This window comes from Helobdella robusta, assembly GCF_000326865.2.
Source record: "Helobdella robusta unplaced genomic scaffold HELROscaffold_7, whole genome shotgun sequence".
Lineage (NCBI taxonomy): Eukaryota > Metazoa > Annelida > Clitellata > Rhynchobdellida > Glossiphoniidae > Helobdella > Helobdella robusta.
Genome location: NW_008705398.1, coordinates 3,468,910 through 3,491,855, shown reverse-complemented (window position 1 = coordinate 3,491,855; position 22,946 = coordinate 3,468,910). Strand labels below are relative to the sequence as shown.

Below are 22,946 nucleotides of genomic sequence, written 5' to 3'. Positions count from 1 at the left end.
CAGATAATTCAAGTAATAACAAAGATTTCATTTATCATTTGAAAGAATCTATAAAGCCGCTAAAGAAATGTCATGCACATTTCCCAATATTGATATATTATTTTTTAACTATTCCTTTATTTAATGCATCTGGTGAAAGATCTTTTTCTGTTTTGAAAAGAATTAAAAATTATTTAAGGAGTACAATGGGGGAACAAAAATTAAATAATTTTGCTGTTTTGTATATAGAACAAGAAATAATGAATAGTGTTGACACTGCCAAAATTATTGATGAATTTGCAAGAAGTAAAGCTAGGAAGAAATTTATTTGAAAAAAATGTTGTTTGTCGATTATTATATTCCAATGATTTCTTTTAATCTTCTTTTCGAATTACATTATTATCAAACATATTTTTTTGACTATTTGGAAATTTTGTATTTTTTTTTATATTTGTATTTGACCAAATTTTAATCTATGAAGCACATCACAAATAGCATGAAGTCTGAAATGGCGCTCGACAAAAATATTTGCAATGATTGTATCCCAGGAAGGGTGTTCACCCTTCAAAGAAGACAAACCCTAAACACTAAGCACTGGAAGAGCCTTAAATGAACGCGGACACGTTTCATAATATATATATATATATATGTTGGTAATAGACCATAATTTTTACAATATTCTATAAATTCTACCGAATGTTTGGCGTTAATATGTTTGTAGTTCGTTTTTTCAATTTTTCTCACTAAAGTTTTTTGGTGAACGTTTAGTTTATTAAAATTCAAAATAAACTTATTTTTCGAATTCATGCTGCAAACAAGGCCATATTTCGATTCCGAATGAATCATCGTCAGTGCTCCTTGTTGTATATATAGGGAAATATTGACTTTGTCAAGATTAACTTTGACGTTGTAAAAATTAACTTTGGTGTTGTAAAATTGAACTTTTGAACTCCTACCCCTTATATTTATATAGCCTCTACAGTAGATTTTTACAATCCTCTATGTTATGAAAAATTCTATGGTTTAAAATCCATTGACTAATAGCAAAGATAACAAATAAAGCAAGATATAAATAATTAATTATATAATTAATTCCACCATTTTAGCGGTTATAACATTACCCATACCTTAGTCTCTAACATAGGCGTTACTTCTTTATTCCGATAAATAGGGGCTAATCTATTAAAATTCTTCTTCTTCGTCCGTTGTCTTTCTTGATCATAAATCCTGTAGATCACGTCATCTATCCTGTTAGTGACCTTGTACCGACTTTCCCAATTCTTTGCCCGGTATCTTGTGTATTGATTTTTCCAATTCTTTGGAAGTTTCAACGGGCATCGCCTTTTTCTGAATCGGACCAGGTCTTTGCTCTTGAAACTTGTTTTATTTCTTTTTGGATCACGCCAAGCCTGTGTTGTTTCGGTTCTTCTAGCCATAGGCAGACGTCGTGGTCCTATTTGATTTTAAGTTTAAGATGTGTAGAATGACCAGATGGATAGCTTAGGCACACATAGTGTAATATTCGTTGTTGACATCTTTCCTGGCGATCAGTAACGGAGCGATACAAATTTCATCACAATCAGCAATGAAGCCGTCTTTGATGTCATCATCCATGTAGACAAGGACCAAGCTTTTATTCCAAGTGCGTGCTATTTTTCCTACGTTTCGATGTCAGAGCATCATCATCAGGGAAGAAGTAGTTGAATCCAATGCAAACGGAAACCACAAATTTTGCAGACTCGTTACTCTGATTAGAAAAAAAGATGCTAAACTTCTGACAAATCTGAAAATCAAATACTTTTCCATCCAGTATTTCTGTCCTTTATGCATTTGTTTATAACTAACACTCTTCATTCCATTGTGTATTGACATTTATGCTGAAGCCTTATGTCTCAGACTGAAAAAAATCTGACAACCAATCGAATGCAACAAAAATTGTTGAAAATCATTCTTAAAATAAAAACCTTTAAAATTTGGATCAACTCCTTCCACGTTGACGGCAACATCTATGACTGCCATTATTCAAACTGATTTGTTTAAAAAATTCAGAGTGGTAAATTCAGAATGTGATCGAATGATGAGAAAATCTGTGGTGAAAATAGATTATAGTTTTTATATTTTTATAACTGGCAGAGTCGACGAAGAGTTCGTTTAATCACAATGAAAAATAAAGACAGTATAATTTCCAAATTATCGATTTATTTATTTACAAAAAATAATTAATTAATATTCAACGTTATTAAATTTTACTGATAAATTGTTAATGTCAACAAACTATCAAATTAACGTTCAAAAACTATTGCTTTCACAAACTTTTATTGCAAATATAATTGAAACACAACGCAGTCAAATATCAAATATCGCTTCAAATACTAAATCAATTGTTTTCTAATATCAAATAGTCAACGCCAACCATTCATTATCTTGTATGTCTTTATATACCCGTTTTACCAAAACGCTTCTCGAAAGTCCCAGATATCTCGCTGTCGGAAAGTTTTGGCTCCTTCTCAAACCATATGCGTTTGTAGCAACACTAGCGCCTCAGCGAATATATTTGTGAGGATTATAACAATATTTATATGAACATTTTTTATTATTTTAGTCCATCTTTTGGATATGCAAAATTTTTTCAACCTGAACATACTGTTGTTAACTTTTCAATTAACATTACACACATTATTGTTACAAAAAACATCACATATTTTTTCAAAACATTTGAAATAAAAATAAAGGTGCATGAAAAATGTAGTTGTTGTTCCCACAAGTTTAGATGACATTTTACAAAAAAGACGTACAGGCAAGTGTACAACAGCTCTGTAAAAAACCTGTTGATGCCGACCTACGGTGTGATAAACAAAAGAATATACACCAGATCCCTGTTGTTGGCCTTGTAAACAACAAAATTGTTAGGCGTGTCAGCTAAGATGGTAAGACGGACGTGATGGTTTTATGGTTAAGGTCGCCTGGAGCTGTTTCGCAGTAACCGGGTTCGAATATGACAAAAAGATCCCCACCTATCATATGCTTCGTGTGTGATGCGACGTTTAGCTTGTATTCATATATGGTGTTTGTGCGCTTTGTTGAATCCTCTGATTTTTGAAAGAGTGCAATTGACCTTTTTTTTAACCTTTAGCTAAAATTTGTATGAAGTTTTGAAACGTGAACATAACTGATCCTATCGATAACGGTTGCAATAACGTTTATAATAAAAATGATTTCATAAGGGTAAGTAAAAACATTTGAAGCGTAGTTTGCTCAATAAAACGAAAATTTCTGTCAAAAGTATGACTAGAAAATCACTGCCAGTAAGATCACAAACAATTTTTTCCTGTTAGCAACGTGCCAAAATGTGTTGCATCTGTATAATCGAACATTTGAAATTAATATAGATGTTCCCTGCATTTAAGAAGACGGTAAATGACGTACGACCTAACGACTCCCAACCATCAACTTCATTTCGACTATGCATCGAAGCTAAATTCTCGGATGTGGTTAATTTATGGTGTAATTATGAAGTGCCTGACAGTGCTAATGCAGTGACCAGATTCCATTGCAAAGCGATCCACGCCTATCACATGAAATAGATGTGATGCATTGTTTCACCCGTGTTTACATGAATTGAGTGTTTGTTGTTGATACCTTCGAAAAACGGATAGATGATCAGTTAGTCGGCTTCATTACAACACGGCTGTTGCTCCAAAGCCTTCAGTGCTTCCTACAAAGCTGCATCTGTCGTCCTTCACCACAACACTGCTTGGACCGCCGTCGATTCATACCACACACCGGATGCTTAGCGGATGGCCCTCACCGACACCCAAAATAGACAAGTCAGAAAAAAGTTTGCCCAGGATAGTCAGAAAGACACTCCATTCCGGCCACAGCATCTTTCTTGGCAGCTACAAATCTAGAATCGACAGTAAGCTCAACATCTGTTCATTCTGCCATTAATATCCGGATGGTGTCACAATTCTGTTCTGCTACCCCATCAACCCCAAACACTAATATAATAGATTTTTGACTGAAACTGATTGCAATGAAAAATTTGCTCCTCCTCTTCTGACCTTAATGCTTTTCAGTGATCTTAATGATGTTTAAAAAACATGTAAACTTTAAGAAATTGTTATTATGATGGGTTACCTGAATGCAAAAGTTGGCTTAGAAAAATTACACGACCTGATCGGTCCTCACGGGATAGGTGAAAGAAATGAAAGGAAATAAGTTCATTGAATAGTGTGTCGCAATTGATCAAATTATTACAAATATGTTGGAGTATGCAGTATCAGTTTGGTACCCAGGTCTAAAGGGTGATAGTGAAATGATTGAAAGAATCAAGCACAGAGTGACAAAATTTGTTCCATCTATATGAAATCTGTTTTTGGATGAACAACAACCAACCAATGAATCGGCTGAGCTAGCATGCCTGACAGCATGCTCTCTGAATTGCCTCCTATTAAAAAAAGCGTAGGACCAAAGATACTTAGATCTAAGTTTGATATACTTTTTCCAAAATGAAATCAAATAAAGCACCACGCCCAGATGAGATAGTTGTTGAAAAAATTAAAAATTTAGGTGAATTTGGATTACCTTGATTTAGATATATAATAGCTGCGAAATTCCAGAAGATCTATCCAAGTTAATATTTATTGCATTGCCTAAAAAACCTAAACTTTAGATAAAGTACCAATTATTTTTGAACAACGTTTGTGACACCACTGGTTACAGTGCTGACACTTGATTGAATTGTTACCTATACCAGCTTTACAAACTGAACAGGGCCATCGTCCAGTAGCTATGGATTGGATGGGTTCACCAGTGTTCATTGCTTTGGTTTTGCTGATGTTGACTTTGAATCCATAATCGGCGAGTCTGCTGTTCCAATCTTTAAACATCTGTGCTGCATTCTGCTCAGACGTGGCAGTTAAAACGATATTATCAGCATATATTAGATTCCAAATGTCACCAGTGCGTATCGGTTTTGTGATTTCTTCCCTCACAGTTATAAATAACAATGGACTGAGAATCGAGCCTTGGTGAACTCCAACGCCGATGTCAAATGCATCTGTGTTTCCAACCGTTGTGCTGACGAGAGTCTTAGTATTCGTATACATTTTCATCACAAGTCGAACAAGATATTCTGGAATGAGTTGTCCACGTAGACTCAACCTGATTGCTCACGGGGAACTCGATCAAATGCTTTTTCAAGGTCTACAAAAATGGGTGATAGTTGTTGATGCTTTGCGAGGTACTTCTCTTGCAGTTGCCGAAGAATGTGAATTGCATCAATTGTTGATTTCCCCGCTAGAAAACCAACTTGATAATTTCCGGTTGTGATGCACGATGTTAATCTTTTCTCAATGATTTTCTCGACAAGTTTCAGGGAGTGTTCTAAAAGACGTATACCCCGATATGATGAACAGTTCAATGGATCACCTTTGCCTTTGTGTAGCGGAACTTAAATGCTATAGTTCTATTCAGTCGACATTGAGCAATTTCACCACAATTCACGGCAAAGTTGTAGTAACGTTTCGATAACTGCAGTACCAGATGCTTTGATAATGTCATTTGTGAGTCCAGAGAGCCCTGCTGCCTTTTCATCCTTCATAGCTTTCAGAGCTTCTGTAAGCTCCTTTACAGTGATGTCTGGAATAGGACTCCACTGTAGCTTGATCTCATTTTGTTCAAGAACCATCTCATTTTTGTCGTTTTTGATACATGAGGCACCAACTATGTCTTTTTTCGTACGCTTTGCTTGTTTTGCTATACGATACAGAGATTTCATTTGTTCACCTTTGCTTTTAGTGAGCCATTCTCTGCACAGATCTGTCCGAGCCAGTGCAACTTGACGTCTTGCATAGTTGTTCTTCTCACGGAAAATTTTATGGTCATCAACAGACTTTGATTTTTGCCATTGCATGTATGCAGCTTTCTTTTCAGCTATTGAATTTTGTACACTGTCATTCCACCACCAAGTGTCCCGTTCATGCTGACGTTTTGTACCAGTTTTCTAACAAACTGAAGTTGCAGCGTTTATCAAAACGGTTTTGTATGTACTCCAATCTGTACTGGCTTGCGATTGGTGGTCTAACTGTGTTGCAATGCAACAATCTGTTGACATTTTTCTCGATGAATATTGCTTTTCAGCTTCCACGTTTTGATTCTCCGAGGCATTTGTTTAGACTGATGTTTTGACAGTTCGACAACCAGGTCTGCCACAAAAGTCTATGTTGGGCGACACATGATTCGCCAGGTATAACTTTGACATTTTTGAATAGTCTTCGGTGTTGTTGCTTGACAGTGAAGAAATCAATTTGCATGGCTGATGGTCCACTTTTGTATGTTATGAGATGCTCCAACTACTTTCTAAAATATTTGTTCAGTAAACAAAACCCGTGACTTTCAGCAAACTCAAGGATGCGGTTGTCATCTTCATTCCGTTCTCCATAGCCAAAACCGCCATGTACGTTGTCAAAACCATCTGTTTTCTCTCCAACGTGGCCATTGAGATAGCCTCCAATCAGGATTGTTTCAGATTTTGGTATTGTTGAGATGGTGTCAGAGAACGCAGACCAAAAGTCATTTTTCATCTCTTCTGATTCGCCTGTCTGTGGTGCGTATGCAGAAAAAAATAATCATTGTTTTCTTTTCTAGGCGAAGCTTGATCCACATGAGACGTGAATTAATCCTTTTAATATCCAGTACTTCTTGGGCTAACGGTTCTCTGACAAAAATTCCAACACCATTTTTGGCCGTCTTTTGACCATTCCAGAATAGTTTATATTTTTCTTTGTCTGAGTTGATATGACAAACACCATTCAATTTCTATTGAGTCTCCTGAAGACAGCAGATGTCAATCCTTCTACGCTCGAGCATTTCTGCGATTTCCATGATGCAGCCAGTCAGTGATCCAACATTGGGCGTTCCAAGTATAAGTACCATAGAAGGGCTATTCTGAATTTTTCTGCAACATCCCTTCGCTATTGCATACTTCTCAGGGATTCTTGGCACCCCTTGACCACTTAAGGCCTGCTGGGGACTAGAGGCCGTAGTTTTTCTTTGTGATGGCATAGGAATAATTTGGGAAAAAGTTTTTACATCCGGACACCCATCCTGACGACAACCACCAGTTATAAGCGGTGAGCCTAGGCTTTTGCTCAAAAGCCTTTTATGTCATGCCTAGGACCATTATATTTATTTAAATTGACAAAATTAATTTTAAATTGCATAATTCTATTTAATTACAATGTTTTAAACATATTAACTCAAATAAATATTTTGTATTAGTTTCTTGTTAAAACTAGGGTTGCACCTTTTTGAATCCGGTGGACATTTTTAATAGGTGGAAACAAAGTTACACTCTGCTGCTATCAAATTATAGCAAGCTGCAGGCAAATAGTAACTTGCATATGCATTGATAATGGCCAAGCTAACCTAACCTACCATTAGTCCATCTGTGTATGTTAATGATCCTCTATATATATATATATATATATATATATATATATATATATATATATACACTGGTGTACCGAGGGGGGTTAGGGTTAGACCATATGATGGTCTTTGGGATGAACAGCATGGTATGCTTTCGAACTCGATGACACTGACTTCAACGACCAAGCAGATAATCATTACATCCATCATATAATATCTATGTATATGTAATACATATTATTTATTTATGAAAGGCATCACAAATATTTCCGCCCCGGGCCTCAAAGACCCTAGGAACGCCACTGTATATATATATATATATATATATATATACATATATAGTTGTGTGAATGATAAAGTTTTATTGAGTGTTAATATATATATATATATATATATATATATATATATATATATTATTTTTTTTATTATTATTAAATGCATTTGTATAGCAGCTATTAAATGAAATCTCACAGGCACTCTCAAAATCCAGTAACAATAAATTAAAGAAATGATTGTCAAAAGTCAACAGTTTATCCACAATGTACATTAAACGAATATACAATGTATGCTTGTATAATATAAAAATAGCGGGTAAATGAAAAAAAAATTAAGTCAAATTAACAAATCATAAATATAAAGTTTGCAAATAAAACATGACACTAGCTCCATATCATCGTTTCACATCAGAACATGTCCTGACATTGACATCGGCATTTCTGTTGCTGCCACTTTTGCTGTTGTTATTGAAAACCCAATTCCTAACCTGAACATAATGAGGCCAAGAACTTGATCTCGCAATTATTTCCACATACTTCTCATCTACACACAACCGGAATGACGTAGAAGAGTGGGTTTCATCAAGTTTTATTTTGTCATCTCTCCTCTTGAATACAGGGCAGAAAGACAAAACTTTAACATTAATTGACTCAAGGTGGTCAACAACATAGGATGCACAAGTCTTTGAAATATTACCAATGTGATAAAATTTTTTCCGATATACAACTTTACTAGATGATATTTTATATTGCGTAATATATATATATATATATATATATATATATATATATATATATATATATATATATTACCAATATATATATATATATATATATATATATAACAGACTGTTGTTAACGCAACATTTCAAAAATTCAACACTACTTCCAACATTGTTCAACTTTTTTATAATTCTTTTTAATTTATTGATGTCAGAGAAATTAGACATTTTGTTTTTTAAAAATTTTTATTAAATAAATTTGCAAATAGCTATTTCGAGTTATAGATAACTCATCTTCAGTGCATTATATATAAGGTATGTAAGATATTTGATAAGATATTTAACAAGTACTTATTAATTTATATAAATTATTTAATTAAAACAAAAACTTGAAAATAATAATAACTATCAACCGTTAGAAAAATCAAAAAGTTAAATTGGAAGTTAACTAAAGCCGAACATGCTGTGATTTTCATCAATAATATATATATATATAAATATAAATAATATATATATATATAATATATATATATATATATATAAATTATTTAATTAAAACAGAAAACCAATAAAATAAATTTAATAATATTAAACAATATAAAACGCGATTTTTAAAATTTTAACGGCAAGATTGTTTATATTATGGTTAAGATAAATATCAACGCTCAGCCGAGAAGCGCGAATTAATTTATTTAATTAACTACATATTATTTTTACAATATTTAAAAACGTTATTATTATTATTATTGTTAACGTTATTATTATTATTATTATTATCATCGCTGTGGTTCTTCTTGCTTCTTGTGATAATGTTCCATTTGCAAGTGATATTTGCGATGTGGGTTTAAATTTTGATAGTAAATTCGAAGAACAACTTTATTAGTTGGATTTGACGCTACTACGTTTCTGCGTATTATTTCTTTTAAAATTGTTTCATCTTCTTTATACACCATTGAAAAGATATTTTTGTAATAAAATATTATCTTATTTTTGTCATTCATTTTGTTGTTCATTTGGTTTCTAATGATACGGCTGTTGTTGTTGCTGTTGTTGTTATTGTTGTTGTTATTGTTATTACTGTTTGTGGTGAGGCTTGTGATGCTGTTATTAGACGTGGTGGAGGGGTTGCCATTATCTTCCTGTTCATTATTGTTTGGAACGTTGTTGGTAATTGCATTATTTTGATGTATATTTTGTGCATTTTCATGATATTTTTTGGTTAATCTATTTATGACTTGATCAATTTGTTTCAAAGAGTAATTATTTTTCACGAGAAGTTTTTTTATTCTTAATAATTCTGAGTTGATGAGTGTATCAAAATTTAAAAACATCCCAACTAATCATGAAAAATAATTGCCTTCCTGCAACTACTCAACTATACAACAAAGTCATCTAATATATGAATATAATTGCTCCGTCGGTGAATGTTCGCACCGCAACAATGCTTCATATATTGGAATGACAACTACCACATTGTCAAGACGTTTGGCCATGCATCTACAAGATGGAACAATTAAACGACATTATCAACAACAGCATAACATCACTTTAACGCGACAAGTTTATTGCAATAACAACATCACAAACCTGAAAATAGCTGAATCAATTTTCATACAAAACAAAAATCCCTCCATGAACATTCAAGTACAGTCTAACAACATTCTACTTTCAAATAGACTACTAAATAAAAACAACAATCATTATAATTATAACAACAACAATTACGACAACAGCAATAACTATAACAATGTTATCACCAACAATATTGATGATGTAAACAATAGTGACAACCTTAACAACAACATCAACATCAACAATAACAACAACAACAGTGCCAACACTGTAGATACCAATGCCACAACCAACAGCGCAAATACCAGTTGCAATTGGAACATCATCAATAGCGACAACCCTAACAACAACATCAACAACACCATCAACAACAACAACAGCATCAACAACAACAACAGTGCCAACACCGTAGATACCAACGCCACAACCCACAGCGCAAATATCACTTGCAAATGGAATATCATCACAAGAAGCAAGAAGAACCACAGCGATGATAATAATAAAAACGTTAACAATAATAATAATAACGTTTTCAAATATTGTAAAAATAATATGTAGTTAATTAAATAAATTAATTCGCGCTTCTCGGCTGAGCGTTGATATTTACCTTAACAACCATAATATAAACAATCTTGCCGTTAAAATTTTAAAAATCGCGTTTTATATTGTTTAATGTTATTAAATTTATTTTATTGGTTTTCTGTTTTAAATAATATATATATATATATATATATATATATATATATATATATATATATATATATTGTCGGAAATTTGCAACTGGTGGTGAGGTAATCTCTTCCTCTATCTTTCTCAGGGAATTTTTTTGTGGTCCGACAATAATTTTTTTTTTATACTTTTATCGTGAGTTCGACCAGTCCTGTGTGGCACTGGGCTTTTTCGAATTATATGATTTTACTGAGTAACACACGAACGCGTAAAAATATTCGATAACAATTTTATTAATCGACGGAAGTAAATGAAAAGGAATTGAACTAAATGAACTCTAGAATAATGTAGAAAAAAATAATGTCAATGAAAAAACTGGAATACAGGAATTAGAACTTCTTCTTGTTGGGTCGGACAAATTGGGATATGTTTCTTGCCGTTCAATCGAACAACCTCGACGTGTGTGACCGATGGTGGTGTCGATACAACTCCGAGAAAAAAATAAAATGAATGCAGAAAAATTACAAAAATCGGAGCCTATGGAAATTCCAAGCTGCGTGCGAAACTATACCAATGAGTATAGAATCCAGCAAAGAACCCTAGGTCCACAAATAGCACAACAAAAACAAAACAACGAGGCGGATTTGTTTTCACAGAATCCAAGGCCTGTTTTCACTGGGCCTGTCAGTCAGTCGGTCGGCTTTCGCACAACCCTGGCATGTTTTCACTGGGCCGTCGAGTCTGGTCGGCTTTCGCACAACCAAGGGCCTGTTTTCACTGGGCCTGTCAGTCAGTCGGTTGGCTTTCGCACAACCCTGGCCTGTTTTCACTGGGCCGTCGAGTCTGGTTGGCTTTCGCACAACCAACACAAAACAACAAGTCAGAACAACACTGGGAACAAATTGCGTGACTTTAGTACGCGTGCGAAACTATGCCAATGACCATAGAGTCTCGTACCAAATCCACTTTTGAGAACTTAAGACGTTTCTGAAACTATGCCAATGAGCATAGAATCACGAATTAAGTCTCTTAGATACCAAAATAGGCACCGATTACTCGAAGCTGTCTAACTGGTGAACCCAAGGCGGACTCTTTTCGAGAACTTAAGACGTTTCCGTGCCAATGAGCATAGAATATCGAATTAAGTCTCTTAGAGACCAGAATAGACACCAATTACTCAAGGCTGCCTAACTAGTCAACCCAGCGGACTCTCTTCCTCCAATAAGATAAGGAAACTCTATGTCAAAGCAAAATTAGATTTTGTTTCGGGTGTTTTTAAACATAAACATTTCCAAGGTATGTCCAATTAATCAAAAAACTACTAATTAAATTTTAAAATAATTTGTAATAATTTACGACGTCATCTAAATTGCAAAACAAACAAAAAATCGTCTTGTCACCTATCGAGTAAATTAACTTGCATCAGGCCCCCTATCGAGTGAATAAATTTTGCGTTGAAGGACTTGGAAGTATTTTTAGTCAGTATTATTTCATAATTCTGACACTATATATATATATTACTGATGAAAATCACAGCATGTTCGGCTTTAGTTAACTTCCAATTTAACTTTTTGATTTTTCTAACGGTTGATAGATATTATTATTTTCAAGTTTCTTTAGTTAAGCAAGAAGCAAGAAGAACCACAGCGATGATAATAATAACGTTAATAATAATAACGTTTTTAAATATTGTAAAAATAATGTGTAGTTAATTAAATAAATTAATTCGCGCTACTCGGCTGAGCGTTGATATTTATCTTAACAACCATAATATAAACAATCTTGCCGTTAAAATTTTAAAAATCGCGTTTTATATTGTTTAATATTATTAAATTTATTTTATTGGTTTTCTGTTTTAATTAAATAATTTATATATATATATATATATATATATATATATATATTATTGATGAAAATCACAGCATGTTTGGCTTTAGTTAATTTCCAATTTAACTTTTTGATTTTTCTAACGATTGATAGATATTATTATTTTCAAGTTTCTTTAGTTAAAAACCAAAATTTTTATTTATTTTTTTATTATTCTTTAAAAATCGGGATCTGACAGACGCAGAAACTGTTACAGCATGCAAGGCAGAAGTATAAAATTAAACGAATAAATAAATAAAAAACGGAGAAAAAAATGTTTAAACAAGAAAAGTAAAATAAAATAGAATAAAATAAATAATAATAAAATAAATAAAAAAAAATAAAAGAAATTGACAATAAAATGAAGTAATGGCATAAAGAAGGCAAATTTACAGACTAGATGATGACTTGGTGATGTAATGAGGTGATCGATAAATAAAAACTAGTTGTGTGAATGATAAAGTTTTATTAAGTGTTATTAGGTTTGAAATGTCTTGTGATGAAGGTCTTTTCCTGATATGTAGATTGGGTGGTAGTTATGTTTGCGCTGACGAAGGTTGTGTGTTGTAGTTTTAATATGTGGTAGTAGAAGATGGATGAAGTAGTTGTTATTTTCTACTTTCTTGAACAGTCGAGTAGTTGAATTGAGGATTGACGGTAGGATATGATGCAGGTAGATGGTTGAAGCGGATTAGTTTTTTGATGAGAGATTGTAGTTGCTGAAATTGTTGTTATGTAGCAAAACCAGACCAGGGCGGGCTGCATATTTGATGCGTGAGATTAGGAAAGATTCAGTGATGTCGAATAATTTGATGCCTCTGAGACCATGTGAGCGGAGTGTTTTGAAAACCTGAAATGTTTGAAAGCCTTTTGTGATGATGTGATTGTTATGAGGTGCTATATTAAGTGTGGAGGTGAATGTGATGCCTAATATTTTCAATTGACTTGTGTGAGTGATTGGTGGGTGTTATGGAGGTAATGTTATTTTCTTACGGCTGTTGTGAATGATGAGTTCGAATGATTTGAGATTAAGTGACAGATTGTATCGTTTTGACCATGTAGTTAATGAGTCGATTTTCTGATTGGATGGTGTTTGAGTTAGATGATGGGATGAGAAGGTAGGTGTCGTCAGCGTATTTGATGATTTGATTAGAACTATGAAAAGTTTTGAGAGTAGAAGCGTTGATGATAAAGGTAGATGGCCCGAGGACAGAACCTTGAACTACGCTGGAGTTAATTGGTAGAGTAGATGAAAGAGTAGAGCTAAAGAAAGTAGAATGACTCCTATTAGAAAATTTATTATAATATTGTAAATGTTGTCAGGTAGAGGACCCATAATATTTGAAAGTGAGAAGTGATTGAGAGAGTCAAAAGCTTTAGAAAAGTCGAGAGCAATAATTAATCAAGCCTAGTTTATAGTCTCCATCCGTTATGGGTCGGACGTTTTTATTCCATTCATCAGTTTCCTCTCCAAGCCGATCATCCATTGCGTCTGTCTCCTTGAAACCAAGTGCCTTCAAGTCCTCCTGTATGGTCTGCGTCAAAGACTTTTTTGGGCGACATCTTGAGCGGGTGCCAGGCACCTGGTGTTCAGTAATGGAAATTATTGTATCTACGCCACATCAGTACCGAGGCAAGAAGGTGCCATCTGCCCCACGTCGTACGTATGCGTCCACGAACGGCGGCATCAGCTGTTCTAGTACAATCTAGCGCATCTCCCAAATACTGAAATGAAGTAACAGTTTCGATCCCGAAAATCGTATCATTATTTGGGTTGTTGTTGTTGTTGTCGTTGTTGCCCTGCGTCAGACATCACTGGAGGGATCCAGACGAGGTCGTAGCCAGTTAGCCACGGCCACCGGGTTACGCCAGAGATCTATTATCGTGAAATGAGTTGGGTTCTTTGGGCAGCTGAACAGATGGGGAACATCATCAGGAAGTAATTGGCATATTGGACAGATGTTGATGACCCTACTGTCTATTTTCGATCTGTAGCTGTTGAGGGAGATGCAGTGACCAGAGCGGAGCTGGGCCAGTTTTCTTCTCAACGCTCTTGGCAAACTCTCCTCCGCCTTGTCTATTTTGGGTGTTAGAGGTGGCCATTCGTTGAGCAGCACAGCGGCATGATATGTCTCCGAGGCGAGTTTCGCAGCACTGCAATGCAAGGCAGATGAAGCTGCCTTTAAAGCTCAGCTGTCGGTATCTGTGGGCAGAACGGTTTGCACTGTCTGTACATATTTGCTGAATAATGTGTGTTTTATATTTCCGTCGGGTCGTGGTTCTCTTGTGATTTGGTGGCAAGGGTGACTGGTATTATGGCATTGTAAAAGGAATTGAGATGATAGTAGGTCAGTATGCTGCTTTACTGATAGCATCTGGCATTCAGAGTGGAGATGTTGTTCCGATGCTATTCCGTTGCATCCGGTGATTACCCGTAAAGCAGCGTTTTGTGAGCGTTGTAGTCTGTGGTAGCTTGTGTCGGAAGTCAGTGGAGACCAGCCGGGCAGGCATACTCAATAACTGATCGGCCAATCACCTTGTATGTTTGCATTAGTGTTTCCTTGTCTTGGCCATAGGTGGTTCCACTGAGAGCTTTTAAAATTGAGTTTCGCTTAGAGGCCTTAGAAGCTGACATCTTGTGATGCTGCAAGAAGGAGAGCATCGTGTCAAAGGTAAGGCCTAAAATTTTTGGGTTATGCTCTAGAGGAAGAGTTTGGTTATTGACTTTGACTTGCGGGTAATAATGGTATTGCGATGTGTTAGAGGTAAAGAGTGTTATTGTGGATTTGGATGTTGAGATCTCCAAATTACGGTTGTGGAAAAAGTCATGTAACTCCGTCAGACAACTGTTAAGCCGCCGGGTCAAAATAGCTGCATCTGGACCTGTAGTGTAGATAGAGAAGTCATCCGCATATGAGATGATTTTGATGTCCGGGAGTGCTGCAGGTGTTTTTGAGACATAGAAGTTGAAAAGTGAGGGGGACAACACTGGGCACAACTCCTGTGTGGATGATTCGTTGTTTGGAGTGCTGTTGTCGAAATGTGGTTTAACAGCGTATAACAGATCTTGGGAGTGTTGTGGTTAAAAGATCCAAGAGCAGAATACGGTGGCTGACCGTGTCGAAGGCCTTAGAGAGGTCTAGGGCGGCAAGAACGGTGCGATGAGCTGGTCTTTTGTGATTAAGGCCATTTGCGATATCGTTTGTTATCGTGGTGAGAGCAGAGGTTGTTGAGTAGTTTGGACGAAACCGTGTTGATGATCCGCCAAAGTTAGATGCTTTGATAGGATTGGGAGAAGGCATTTTTCAAGGATCTTGACGGCTGGGCAGAGTAACGATATTGGCCTGTATGATTTTGAGTCGCTATCTGGTTTTCCAGGTTTTAACAGAGGGATGATTGTCGGAAATGTGTGTTTTGAATGAGGTAAAGGTTTTATTGAATAGGTTGGCCATCTGTTTATTATTTGTTATTGGTTTGTTATTGAAAGTGATGGCATTATTTGGGTATTGTTTAGGCTTACCGTTGAGAGCCTTGATGGTGGACCATAAGCGGTTTGTGTTGGTGGATTTATTAAATGTGCTCAGGTATTCCTTCCAGCGGGTGAGCTTTAGATTATTGATTTTTTGTTGAATGACAGTTGAGAGAGAGTTGATGTTGTCTGAAGTAGGGCCCAAGGATCTGAGACTGTCTCGCTGATCCATGTGGTCCGTGATTTCTCTGGACAGCCCTGGTCGTGAGAGAATTCTCCTTCCTGAAGGAATGTTGCGAGCGCTGGCGGATGACAAGATGTGACGAAACAATTTCTCAGCTGCCGAAGGGTCATTGGGAGATACAGATTTTGCGAAGGCAGTTTCGGTTTCTTCAGTGTATCTGGCCCAGTTAGCCTTATTGAAACTGACGATTGTTGTTTTAGGAGTTTTCGTGGGTTCCAGATCAGCGTGCAGAGTAATGTGAATAGGAAGATGGTCAGAAGACAAGATGGTAAGGCTCTGGAGCAACGGCCCTCTCGTGGTGGAGCCGATTGGACATTCTGGTACCCTTCAGATGTTCAGCAAACCGTTGCAACATACCCTCCCTGCAAGACATCAATATCACGGGTTTTTTCGCCTTCGGAGCAGACTATAGAGCACGCTGTCATTAAGAGCCGGCATTGAGTCGAATCCTGGGCCACCAAAGATCTGGATCTGCCCGATTTGCAACGTGAAGATCAACAAAACACAATACTCTGCCCGTTGCAGATTCTGCTGCAACTGGTGCCATCTTCATAATTGTTCCTCCGACTTTGGCGGTTTCTTTATCTATAAAAACTGCCCTTCCCCCAACCCCCGTTCGAGCAGCTCGGCGGCCTCTGCTATGTCTATGAGACACTCTCAAACCAGTTCAACCTCTAAAACTGCGAGGATAATATCTCATCCCACCTATCAAAACACCACTGGGTTCGTGGCTCATTCCCCCGGTCAACTGACATTCCTCCAATGGAACTGCAATGGTATCAAAAACAAGACGGACGAACTCCAACAGCACCTCGAAACACACAAAATACACATTGCAGAAACAAAACTCAACTCCCGTTCCAAAGAGCCAGAATTCGATGGCTACTCTATATACCGCAAAGACCGTGGTCTTGGACAAGGCGGTGGTCTGGTCATGTTAATACACAATAACATCCCTTACTCAATCAAACAACTACCTGACTCAAATCCAATAGAATCCCAAGCCATAATCCTCAATATCAATTATCTGGGTTCCGTTGTCGCGGGTTGATGCAAACGGGACATACGAAATCAGTCACATTCCTCAGTGACCGGTAATTCTCGAGCATCGTTTTTGACACCACTGATGACATCGTAGGCATTTAATCGAGTTGCTTCCAACTCCAGCCCCACACACCGAACATGGCCAATGAAATGACCAGAGGCCACAGGCTCAGCGGTACCACCGGTGATCATAGTTTTTGTCTATAAGGCTCTTTCGGTAGTCTTTATCTCAACACATGAACAGTAGTACCAGTTTATGCAGCCATCACACTGCCCCCACAAGGTACGAGTTTGGATGACTCTCCCAGACCGATGTCCACAGAACACAAACATACAAATTTTGTCCAATCGACCACATCTTATTTTTTAATTTTGCTTATGCTTCATTCAAAAAATAGTTTCAAGGTCAAGGTCATTTGTGTACTTTTGATCAATCATTAACATCATCAATTGAAGCTATACAATCCGTCTAAACACAGTTTTTGGTTGTTTCTTCAGGTAAAATTCATGAGATTTTGAGTTGATCCTGCACAGATAGACAATTTTTCAAACGTAAGTTTACGTTGTTGGAACAGTTGCGGTTTCCTTTTTGTTAGACTTCTTTTCTTTTCATAGCAACAGGATACAAAAAGACAAGTGATTTGACCATTCTCATCAGCTAAAATTTCACTTGTTACACAAGGCAACCCCGAGCTGGCCAAAAGCTCCTCTTCAAGGGGTTTCATGAACCTGGAATTCATGAAATATAACTCAGGATCAATGGAATTTCTGGTTAAAATATATAATAATTAACCTAGTTTTTGCTTTCAAATATATACATTTTTTCCTTGTTACAAAAAATTTTTATTGATGTAGGAAATTTGTTACAAGCGTTGGTTTTGCACCAGATTCAACATATTTTTAGTTTGCTCCGAAGCAGCTTTTGTTGGGCATTGGTTATCTGCATATAATGCGAATACAGATGCACCTACATTGTGGTTGTTCGCCAAAACATTTTCCTAACAATGAACCCCTAAATGTTTAAATAGTCATTAAAAAATTTGCTATAAAAATTTACCATTTCATTATTAGATATTTCAATTTAATTTTTTTAAATATTATTACTGTAATGTACAACAAATAAACAAAATTCAATTATCACCAATCATTAATAAATATTTTAATTTAATTTTCAATTAAATTAGCACCTTCAGATTTTGCAGTACCAGTTTGTTCAAATTAGCAGATGGTTTTATTTTTCCATAGTGATTCCAAAACAACCTAATCAATGTAGCAACTATTGACAAATATATGAAAATTGACGTTTTATAAAAAAATATATAAAATTCTAATAAAAAATGAAGTTTAGGCTTGAAAATAATTATAAAATATAAGAGCAAATTTAATTTAATTTAATTTAAATTAAATTAAATCAAACAAAACAAATGACACAATCTTCACAAACCTCGCCACTCACATCTGTAGGAAAAAGAAAATGAATTGTTGCCAAGGATAATAAATATTATTAAAACTATGATGCGCAAACAAAATTTTAAAAAAAGCGCAAACAAAATTTTTTTTAAATTATTAAAAAAAATTTATTTTCAATTGTAACGGAAATTTTTACAAATACTTTTTAAAATAATATCGGCATAAAAATTATCTTTTGAACATATTTTTTGTTCCCATGGCTTGTTTGCAGTATAACAAATTCATGGTCGGCGTGCAAATTCACTTGCCCGATTAACGTAATCCAATATTTATGTATATGTGTGTGTGTGTGGTAACAAACATTAATTAACGCACATCTACTTTATACATGTCAAAATAAATGTAGACACTATATTTTACTATCCGGCCAAATATCCGGCAGTGATATCTGGCTGGAGCCGAATATGGTCAGATAGTGAAAAATGGTAGGATATTCGGCAGGAGCCGGAGCTAAGCTCTGGTGCAACCCTAGTAAAAATTAAACACACGCAATTTTTTAAATCAAGAAATAGTCTGACCCTCTTTTTTAATCTTTAATTTAAAATTCTTACCTGACAAAGATGTATTGAAAATAATGCTTTTATTTGAATTTGATTTTCGTCAAGTACAAAATTGGAAAGGCAAATTATAGATGCCTCTAGGCGACAAAAAGGTTAATTAATTCATCACTGCGCGCATCCTACATAACAACATAAGTCATAACGGTAACGGTAATGAATGAATGATAACCTACAACGTTCAACGAAGATCCAGCTACCAAATAAGCCTGTGGTAAGATTTGATTAATGCAAAACTTGGCCGTTCTATATTCAAACACTCTTTTTTTCAAACATTTAATAAATAAACTACTCAACAAATCGAACAAAAACGTTTCATTTATTAATGAAGTTTTCATCAAAAGATTTTAACGAGAAGTTTGACCTAGATATTATTAACATATTAGAGATAGTAATTGAAAGTAAGTAGATTTTAAAAGTAAATGCTAATAATAAATGCAAAACGCATTTTATGTTATAACAAAAGAAATGCCAGTTTTTGTTGTGGATTGATGCGAGCAGGACAAACAAAATTGGACACTTTAGATAAAGTACCAATTATTTTTGAACAACGTTTGTGACACCACTAGTTACACTGCTGACACTTACCTACACCAGCTATAGCAAACTGAAATACTTAATAAATTATTAATAATACGAGATAGTTTTTAAGAATAGGAATAAAAATAGAATTTTTATAAGTAGGAAATCTAGGGGTGGAAAGAGATAAATTAACTAATTTGAAAACGATAGATAAAATATTGATGAAAATTCTTCAAGTAAATTAGAAGGAAGTAGATCTAGAGAACAAGTTGTTGATGACATAGAATTATTAATTTTAATAAGTTCTAGAAGATTTATAGGAGTAAATACAAAAAAAATTCAGTAGTTAGTTTAGTAAAGTTATGAGGAGTAGAATGAGAATTAGAGGTTCTTAAAGAATTAATTTTATTTACAAAAAAGTCATGATACTGTTGATCATAAAAAGATGAGGAGAAAATTTTTTATGAAAAAGTTTAGATAGAACAGACCACCTATTTTTAGATGTTGAAGCAGATATTATAGAATTTCTAAGAAAAGTAGAGTGTTTAGATTTAGAGAATAGTAGATATAAAATTAATTTATTCAGATTTATAGATAGAGTAAAGAGAGTAGATGGGTTTAACTCATGGGTTTTTTCCAGTCTTTTAACATTTTTCTTGGCAAATATACATAATCATAGTCATAGCCTTACGAGAATAGACCTAATAAGTAAAAGATTTAAAAAATACTAAGCTTATAAAGAAGAGAAAAAATATAGATATTAAATGCATAGACAAAATCATCAACATCAAAAAATAAGGAAGTATAAAAAATAGTTTCAGTAAGAGATTGAAGAAAAATATCTTCCTTGAGAAAAGACCAGCATCTTTTAGAAATAGACATAGATGAGATAGAAGGAAGAAAATCTAAAAATAATACAGATTCAATAAAGACGTGATCAGAATAATAAACAGAGTTAGCATAGATATTAATAGGCTTAGAAAAAGATGAAGCTATAATAAAGTCAATAGTGTTACCTGAAGTAGGAAAAGAACAATATTGAGTTAAGTTAAAAAGAAAGAAACAAAATATCATTAAATCTACCAGTATAAGAACAAAATAAATTATTGAAGTGTAAGTTGAAATCATCAGAGATATAGAATGGAATAGAAAAAAGCAAAATTCATTTAAAAATATAAAAGAAGAAGGAGGAGGAGGTCAATAAATTACAGTAAAAAGCTGTAATTTAATTATAAAAAATTAATTTACAGCAATATTAAGATAAGAAGACTTAGAGAGAGAGAGAGGATCTTTTCGAAGTATAGAGAGTTCAAGAAAGCTGTAATCATCAGGAGCAGCAAGAATAAGAAAACGAAAGAGTTAGATTCCTGGTGCCAAGTTTCAGTAAGACAAAAAAATCAGGTAAGGCGGAAAAGATTATTTGCTGAATATAAAATGATTATTTTTATAGACCTTATGTATTTTTTTTATTTTTTTTTATTATTCTTTAAAAATCAGGATCTGACAGACGCAGAAACTGTTACAACATGCAAGGCAATAGTACAAAATTAAACAAATAAGTGAGTAAATAAATACAAAAAGTGAGAAAGAAAAATGTTAAAACATGAAAAATAAAATAAATAATAATAATAAAATGAATAAGAGAAAAGTAATTGACAATGAAATATAAAGTGAAGTAACGGCATAAAAACGCAAATTAACAGACTAGATGATGACATAGTGAGTTAGTGAGGTGATCGATAAATAAAAACAAGTTCTGCGAATGATAAAGTTTTAGTGAGTATTAATATGTTTAAGGTGTCTTGTGACGAAAGTCTTTTTCTGGTAGGCGACGACTTGATAGTTATGTTTGGGCTGACGAAGGTTGTGTGTTGTAGTTTTAATTGGTGGTAGTAGAGGATGACGCGGTTGTTCTTATTTTCTACTTTCTTGAACAGCCTTGAATCGATGTTTAATGTTAATATTAAATAATGAAAATGTAGAAGTAGGTTGAATATTGTTATTTTTTTTATCTAGTTATATTATTTAAATTAATAGAATTATTATTATTAGAATTAGATACATTAGAATATGATTTATTTAACTTATTATGCTTACTTTTACTAATGTTACTAACTATATTTATTTTCTTGTTAATTGAATTGGAATTAGATTTATTGCACCTATTATTAGACCTAAGATTAAAGTAGAGGTATCACCGCCGAGCCACTCCCGTCGAATACAAAGGAGTATTAGAAAGGCTTAAGAGAAAGTCTCTAGATAAGACGTAATAATATTAACAAGATATAGAAAAAGTTAATTATAGTAAAAAAAAGAGAACTCACTTGTTCAGAAGCAAAAAACAAGAAACGCCAAAAATTACAAAACCATCAAGAAAACGTGCCACCAATACGCTAAACGTAAGCATGTTGGGTGTAATTATTTTGTTGAGCATAATTGCAATGGGGTATGTGAATGCAGGTTTTTGGCTGATTATTGGTCGTCGAGGGTTGTCAGCTTGAAGTGTTTTGACAGTACCGTAAGCATATCCTTGTTTCATATTCGCCCGTTAGTAAGGGTATTTTTTATTCTGTTTTCTTATTAATTCTTTTAATGATTTCGTTCAATCTTGTCTTAAGCTTAGACATGCATGTGTATGTGTATATATATATGGGTCATTCTCTGTCAACTTGAACCATGGTCCACGCCCGACCATCTCCGATTTTTTTAAAATTTTAACAGTAAGTACCTCAATGTATTTCATCGACAAAATAAAATTTTTATAAAAAAATTTCAATTATTTTTCAAGTTATGAAGATTTTTGTGACAGCATCCTCAAATTTTTGAGCGATTTTTTTCAAAACTTGTACCTACGTAGAACGCTATATCTCTTGAACTAGCCAACATATCTTGATGAAATTTTTTGTGCATATCAGTGAAACAATGTAATAACAAAAAAAATAAATGTTATTGTCTCGAATCAAAGGATATTTTGAACAAAAAATCTAGAAAAAAATAAATTATTTGAAAATTTCACTGATTTCAAAACAGCGTAGCTCAAAATCTATCGCAAAATAAATAAATATTTTTTGTTATTTTAGAAGTACCTTATAGTCACAAATAAATCACAAAATTTCGTAAAATCTT

General features: G+C 34.3%; 5 protein-coding genes across 5 annotated transcripts; 3 read left to right on the top strand and 2 right to left on the bottom strand.

The window, feature by feature from the left end:
• Positions 1 to 59: 59 nt before the first annotated feature.
• Positions 60 to 299, top strand: HELRODRAFT_153266 (hypothetical protein; the record flags this gene model as incomplete). Its single annotated transcript, XM_009030911.1, has 1 exon — positions 60 to 299. A coding segment is annotated over one exon (240 nt), but the record flags the coding sequence as incomplete, so codon positions are not given.
• A 528-nt stretch (positions 300 to 827) lies between these two features.
• HELRODRAFT_165005 (hypothetical protein) lies at positions 828 to 1,998 on the bottom strand (the record flags this gene model as incomplete). Its single annotated transcript, XM_009030910.1, has 3 exons — positions 828 to 878; positions 1,107 to 1,432; positions 1,944 to 1,998. The coding sequence occupies 3 exons, from the start codon at positions 1,996 to 1,998 to the stop codon at positions 828 to 830; spliced, it is 432 nt and encodes a 143-aa protein (XP_009029158.1).
• A 4,800-nt stretch (positions 1,999 to 6,798) lies between these two features.
• On the bottom strand, positions 6,799 to 7,306 carry HELRODRAFT_165004 (hypothetical protein; the record flags this gene model as incomplete). The annotated part of the gene is made up of 2 exons (XM_009030909.1): positions 6,799 to 7,086; positions 7,286 to 7,306. 2 exons carry the CDS (start codon positions 7,304 to 7,306, stop codon positions 6,799 to 6,801), a joined length of 309 nt encoding a protein of 102 aa, XP_009029157.1.
• Positions 7,307 to 11,154: 3,848 nt separating this feature from the next.
• Positions 11,155 to 12,751, top strand: HELRODRAFT_165003 (hypothetical protein; the record flags this gene model as incomplete). The annotated part of the gene is made up of 2 exons (XM_009030908.1): positions 11,155 to 11,527; positions 12,714 to 12,751. 2 exons carry the CDS (start codon positions 11,155 to 11,157, stop codon positions 12,749 to 12,751), a joined length of 411 nt encoding a protein of 136 aa, XP_009029156.1.
• A 4,116-nt stretch (positions 12,752 to 16,867) lies between these two features.
• Positions 16,868 to 18,273, top strand: HELRODRAFT_165002 (hypothetical protein; the record flags this gene model as incomplete). Its single annotated transcript, XM_009030907.1, has 3 exons — positions 16,868 to 17,273; positions 17,516 to 17,682; positions 18,127 to 18,273. 3 exons carry the CDS (start codon positions 16,868 to 16,870, stop codon positions 18,271 to 18,273), a joined length of 720 nt encoding a protein of 239 aa, XP_009029155.1.
• Positions 18,274 to 22,946: the final 4,673 nt, after the last annotated feature.